At 47.1% G+C, this 6900-nt stretch overlaps 1 protein-coding gene across 1 annotated transcript; it reads left to right on the top strand.

Moving 5' to 3' along the window:
• Positions 1-222: 222 nt before the first annotated feature.
• LOC130474977 (lithostathine-like) lies at positions 223-5418 on the top strand. Its single transcript, XM_056846667.1, has 4 exons — positions 223-384; positions 1833-1982; positions 4893-5007; positions 5348-5418. Exons 1-4 carry the CDS (start codon positions 223-225, stop codon positions 5416-5418), a joined length of 498 nt encoding a protein of 165 aa, XP_056702645.1.
• Positions 5419-6900: the final 1482 nt, after the last annotated feature.

Here is a 6900-nt window from a genome sequence, read left to right as displayed (position 1 = left end):
CTGTGGCTCAGTGGTAGGGCATCTGCTTGGCATGCAGAAGGTCCCAGCCAGGTTCAATCCCTGGCACCTCCAGTTACAAGCACTAGGCAGTAGGTGATGTGAACTACCTCTGCCTGGAGAGCTGCTGCCAGTCTGAGTAGACACTAGGGACCTTGATGGACTGAGGATCCGGTTCAGTATAAGACAGCTTCAGGTGTTCAAGAGGAGCCCCTTGGCCTGACCATGCTTCCTATCCATGTTGTTTCTCTCTCCTTTCCAGTAGTTCCACAGGCCAAAGCCCAGGCCAAGTCTCGCTGCCCTGTAGGCACTTATTCCTACCATGACGGCCTGGCATGGTTTTGCTATGAGTTCTATGAATATTTGCTGCCCTTTGAGGATGCCGAGGTGAGTGACAGAGGGTGGGAAGGGGGCCAATCACTAGGGTTGCCAGCTCCAGGCTGGGAAATACCTGGGGATTTTGGGGGTGGAGCCTGAGGAGGCATCAGATACATGGCGGCTTGTGAACCCAGGAATAGTCTGAAGAGCAGATGTCCTTTCAAGGTGCAACAGAATCCCTCCAGACTACTGGATAGGGTTGCCAGGTCCCTCCTCGCCACCGGTGGGAGGCTTTTGGGATGGAGCCTGAGGAGGGCGGGGTTTGGGGAGGGGAGGGACTTCAGTGCCATAGAGTCCACCTTCCAAAGCGGCTGTTTTCTTCAAGGGAACTGATCTCTGTGGGCTGGAGATCAGCTGTAATAGCAGGAGATCTCCAGCTATCACCTGGGGGTTGGCAACCCTACCAATCACCCCCTTTCAGTAGTAGGTTTGCCAACCTCCAAGTACTAGCTGCAGATCTCCTGCTATTACAACTGACCTGTAACCGATAGACATCAGCTCACCTGGAGAAAATGGCCACTTTGGAAGGTGGAGAAAGAGTTTATAGCGGGTAGAAATTGTAAAACATTGGAAGTCTCAGTCTGAGCTTCCCGGGCTGCATGCTCTTCATCGGTAATTAATGCTGTTATATTTTTTGACTGTGATACTTAGATCTATGAAACTTTGTAAACTAGCTTATTATGCTTTTCTTACATTTTATTACACTGATTGCATACATACTGATTTAATACTAATAATTCTGAAGCATAGCAACAAAAAGAATTAAACTAATTCAAATAGATTGCCTCATTACTTCGAGTGACTATCTTTAACAAGGAAACATACCTTTCAGTGAGATATATATCCTATAATTTTAGTCACTGATAACAGCAATTGAGCGTCTTCACTGGAATTACAACTGATCTGCAGACAATAGAGATCAGCTCCCCTGGAGAAAATGGCTGCTTTGGAGGGCGGTCTGTACTATGTTATACCCTGCTGGAGGTCCCACCTGCCCCAAATCCCACCCTCCCCAGGCTCCACCGCCCCCCAAATCTCCAGCAATTTCCCAGCCTGGTTGGCACCCTGAGCTGGTTGGTGACTTGAGGGTTCATCCCTAGGGTTTCCAACCTCCAGAAACCAGCTGGAGATCTCCTGCTATTACAACTGATCTCCAGCCAACAGAGATCAGTTCCCCTGGAGAAAATGGCCGCTTTGGCAATTGGACTCTATGGCATTGAAGTCTCTCCTCTCCCCAAACCCCACCCTCCTCAGGCTCCTTCCCCAAAACCTCCTGCTGGTGGCAAAAAGGGACCTGGCAACCTTATTCATCCTGCTGCTGGAGGCTGCTGGGCATGAGCCCCCACCCCTTTATTACATAGCCTGGGGTATCCCAACCTGCCTTCCCCCAGCTAAATGCTTAGGTCAGGAAGTGAGTAAGGACCCTTCTTAGCCGGACACCTGTCTGTCTCCAACAGGCCATTTGTCAACAGAACAGGAATGGCGGCCACCTGGCCTCCCTCACCAGCGAGACCCAGACGAGGCTGGTGGGTGGTTATCTGTCTCGGGTAAACCGGGACAGGGCTGAAGTGTGGATCGGGCTGAACCGGAATCAGAACTCAAACATGGTAAGAAATAGCTGGTCACGGGAGGGGCCGGCGGCTCAGTGGTAGCTTTAATCCTTTTACACTCTCTAAAATTGCTAAGGTGTTGGACTAGGATCTGAGAAACCCAGGTTCGAATCCCTACTCTGCCAAGGAAGCTTGCTGGGCTGTGGAAAGGCAGGTGTGGAAAGGCAGGGAAGTTAGATCTCCTCAGTCCTTGCGTGGACTGAGTTGTTCTCATAGATCTCTCCAGTCTTTGCATAGACTGGAGGTTCACAGATCTCTTCAGTCCTTGCGTTGACTGAGAGACTCAAGAGATTTCTTTAGTATTTGCATAGAATGGAGATTCTCAGAGATTTCTCCAATATATGGAGGGTCTCAAATCTCTCCAACAAGTGGAGGGTCTTAGAGGTCTACCCAGAGGTCCTTAGAGGTCCTTGCGTTGACTGAGAGACTCAAGAGATTTCTTTAGTATTTGCATAGAATGGAGATTCTCAGAGATGTCTCCAATATATGGAGGGTCTCAAATCTCTCCAACAAGTGGAGGGTCTTAGAGGTCTACCCAGAGGTCCTTAGAGGTCCTTGCGTTGACTGAGAGACTCAAGAGATTTCTTTAGTATTTGCATAGAATGGAGATTCTCAGAGATTTCTCCAATATATGGAGGGTCTCAAATCTCTCCAACAAGTGGAGGGTCTTAGAGGTCTACCCAGAGGTCCTTAGAGGTCCTTGCGTTGACTGAGAGACTCAAGAGATTTCTTTAGTATTTGCATAGAATGGAGATTCTCAGAGATGTCTCCAATATATGGAGGGTCTCAAATCTCTCCAACAAGTGGAGGGTCTTAGAGGTCTACCCAGTCTTTACATAGACTGGGGGCTCTCAGAACTCTTCAGTCCTTATGGACTAGAGGATTTCACAGAAGACATTATTAGGTAAAGCATGTCTATTTACTTATAAACTATTCTAGATATTTGAATCAAGATACTTCTAACTAAATCAGATTTCTGTAACTGATTTATTTTCTAAATGAAATATTTTTTACTGACTTAAGGTTTGAAACTCTAATGTAGAAACTTTTAGAGATTGCTTGTAACATGAAACATGTTTAAGACTTTTGATGTCTAAACTTATTGTAACATTGTTTAGACTTTTGTAACATTTTAAAGACTTTGTATCCATCTACATACATACATATTTTATGTGTTAAAGACTTTACATACATACACATAAATATATATTTTGTTTGAAGCTATACAAAAAAAAGACGTACGTAAGTAAATTAAGTTGTGTCCCGCTTATTAGGTGATTATCTGAATAAGATAACATACCACTTCTTAGGAAGGGGCTGATTCTAAGAACAGAATCACTGAAAGGCACAGACCTGCTTCAGACTTGGGCCAGTCCACACCCTCAGCCCCTACCCTGGCTAGTAGTTGGATGGGAGACTTCCAAGAAATACCAAGGTTGTGACACAGGCAATGGCAAACGGCCTCTGAAAGATGTAGACAAGCTGGAATGGATCCAGAGGAGGGCAACAAAGATGGTGAGGGGTCTGGAGACCAAGTCCTACGAGGAAAGGTTGAAGGAGCTGGGTATGTTTAGCCTGAAGAGGAGAAGACTGGGAGGGGATGTGACAACCATCTTCAAGTACTTGAAGGGCTGTCATATAGAGGATGGTGCTGAGTTGTTTTCTGTTGTCCCAGAAGGTCGGACCATAACCAACGGGTTGAAATTAAATCAAAAGAGTTTCCATCTAGGCATTAGGAAGAATTTTTCGAATAGTTAGAGCGGTTCCTCAGTGGAGCAGGCTTCCTCGGGAGGTGGTGGGTTCTCTTTCCCTGGAGGTTTTGAAGCAGAGGTTTGATGGCCATCTGTCAGCAATGCTGATTCTATGACCTTAGGCAGTTCATGAGAGGGAGGGCATCTTGACCATCTTCTGGGCATGTAGTGGGTGTGTGGGGGAGGTAGATGTGAAATTCCTGCATTGTGCAGTGGGTTGGACTAGATGACCCTGGTGGTCCCTTCCAATTCTATGATTCTCTTGCCTTGAAAAACATACGGAGTCTCTATAAGTCAGCTGTGACTTGATGGCAAAAAAACAACTGCAATTTGGAACAGAAAAAAGCAAGAGTCCAGTAGCACTTTAAAGACTAATAAAATTTCTGGCAGGGTGTGAGCTTTCGTGAGCCATATTTCACAGCTCACTTCTTCAGATACAGCTAGAATGTGATTCCATCTATCCTTAAGCATAGCTAGATGGGATCAGATTCTAGCTGTATCTGAAGAAGTGACCTGTGGCTCACGAAAGCTCCTACCCTGCCAGAAATGTTGTTAGTCTTTAATGTGCTTCTGGACTCTGGCTTTTTTCTAGTGACAGACTAAAAAGGCTACCCATCGTGATCTATCTCCATGCAGTTTGGAATGTTAGAAGAACAATTATATATATATATATATATATATATATATATATATATATATATATATATATTGTTTTTCATCGATGGATTATGAAAAATAGGCTACATAATTTTTTGCAAGTTCAGTTTTCCTTAGGAGAATATGAGATTTTCCAGCATGGTGTAGTGGTTAAGAGCAGTGGTTTGGAGTGGTGGACTTTAATTTGGAGAACTGGACTTGATTCCCCACTCCTCCACATGAGGAACGGAGGCTAATCTGGTGAATTGGGTTGGTTTCCCCACTCCTCCACATGAAGCCAGCTGGGTGACCTTGGGCTAGTCACAGCTCTCTCAGCCGCACCCACCCCACAGGGTGTCTGTTGTGGGGAGGGGAATGGAAAGTGATTGTAAGTCGGTTTGAATCTCCCTTAAGTGAGAGAGAAAGTCAGCGTTTAATAACCAACTCCTCCTCCTCCTCTTCTTCTTCTTCCTCTTCCTTTTCCTCTTCCTCTTCCTCTTGCCGTGCCCTTTCTCCTCAGTATAATGGCTGGTGGTGGACTGATGGATCCTTCTTCCGATATACCAGCTGGCTCGGCGGAACACCCAACAATATTGGTGGGAGGCAGCTATGTGTGGTCCTCACCCCTGGATCAGGTAAGGGAGAGCCAGGGATGGGGAGCAGAGCCAGGGTTTGTGCATTAACAGTGGGCAGGGTGAAGGGTGGGCCTTGCTTTCCTCTTCTGGAGGCAGGTGAAGGGGACATGGACCAAACGTCTTAACTCCGGGTGCTGTGGAGGGGCCCAGCCTCTGGAAGGATTCATCTGAGGAGGGTAGCACTGCCCACTGGTCATGGGTTGTTGCTAAGTTTGCAGTCGGTCTGCTGTGGTGAAGCCCGCATCGTTTCCTGCTTTCCCCCAAACCATGCTGTATTCTGTGCAGAGGGACGTGTTCTCATCCTCAGCTGCCGTTTTACTCTCCCTGTCTCGGTTTTTAGGGTTTAAGAGCTGGGATGACGCCACTTGTAGCATCAGCAGAAGTTTCCTCTGCAAGTGGAGAGCATCTTAGTCCAGGTACTCTGGATGAGCGAGGGAAGATCTGTGCCTACTTGGAAGCAAGCTGTGCTGGCTGGATGCAAAACTTCTCTCCGCCGCCTTCAATCAAGACCTTTCTGCAAAGCCCCAGGGTCCATCTTGGTCTCCCTCTCAGGGACATGGTTCCCTTCAGCTCTGTCTGAAAAGCCACACAGGCTTTCCCCCTTTGCTGTTCTGGAGTTTTCCTTTTCTGCCCTTCTTTGCTTGCTAATAAACTTTGCCAGAAGCCTCCAGTCATCCTTGATCTTTCCTCCCATCCCAGGAGCAGCAACTCCTCCTTCCATGAGCCCCACTTAGGGTTGCCAGCTCCAGGTTGGGAAATACCTGGAGATTTTTTGAGGCAGACCCTGAGGAGGGTGTGGTTTGGGGAGGGGAGGGACATCAATGCCATAGAGTCCAAATGCCAAAGTGGCCATTTTCTCCAGGGAAACTAATCTCTATTGGCTGGAGATCAACTGTCATAGCAGGAGATCTCCAGCTAGTACCTGGAGGTTGGCAACTCTAGCCCCACTGGCATATCTGAGGTTTATAGGCCCAAACCAGGATTTGCAGGAAGGTACAACATGCTCCTGTTCTTAGATCCACACTCTCTGCCATCTCTGGGCCATCCACAGTGAGAAGCAAACCCCAACTAGGGCTAATATCTCCAAGTCAGCAGTGTGATGCAATAGCTAAAAAGGCAAATGCGATCTTGGGCTGTATCAAAAGAAATATAGTGTCCAGACCACACAAAGTGATGGTATCGCTTTACTCTGCTGTGGTTAGACCTCACCTAGAGTACTGTGTCCAGTTTTGGGCACCACAATTTAAGAAAGATGCAGACAAGCTGGAACGTGTCCAGAAGAGGGCAACAAAGATGGTGAGGGGTCTGGAGACCAAGTCCTATGAGGAAAGGTTGAAGGAGCTGGGTATGTTTAGCCTGAAAAGGAGAAGACTGAGAGGGGATATGATAACCATCTTCATGTACTTGAAGTGGTTAAGAGCGGCAGTTTGGAGCGGTGGACTCTGATCTGGAGAACCGGGTTTGATTCCCCGCTCCTCCACATGAGCGGAGGAGGCTCATCTGGTGGATTTGTCTGTCATCAGTATGAGAGCCAATGCAGTGTGGTAGTTAAGAGCAGAGGACTCTAAGCACCGCTTTTGTTTCCCCACTCCTCCACATGAAGCCAGCTGGGCTAGTCACAGCTTTCTTTGTGCTCTCTCAGCCCCACCTACCTTACAGGGTGTCTGCTGTGGGGAGGGGCAAGGAAGGTGATTGTAAGCTGGTTTGATTCTTCCTTAAGTGGTAGAGAAAGTCGGCATATAAAAACCAACTCCTCCTCCTCCTCCTCCTCCTCCTCCTCCTCTTCTTCTTCCCTTCTTTTATACTACAACAAAACAAAGATGATGAAATTCACTGTATTTATTATCAAAAGAAGTTTTGGAGCACTGAACACAAATGTGGCAGTGGGATCAG

This window comes from Euleptes europaea, chromosome 3 (genome assembly GCF_029931775.1).
Source record: "Euleptes europaea isolate rEulEur1 chromosome 3, rEulEur1.hap1, whole genome shotgun sequence".
NCBI lineage: Eukaryota > Metazoa > Chordata > Lepidosauria > Squamata > Sphaerodactylidae > Euleptes > Euleptes europaea.
The sequence above is the reverse complement of the archived record's forward strand: the minus strand, read 5'-3'. Positions and strand labels throughout refer to the sequence as shown.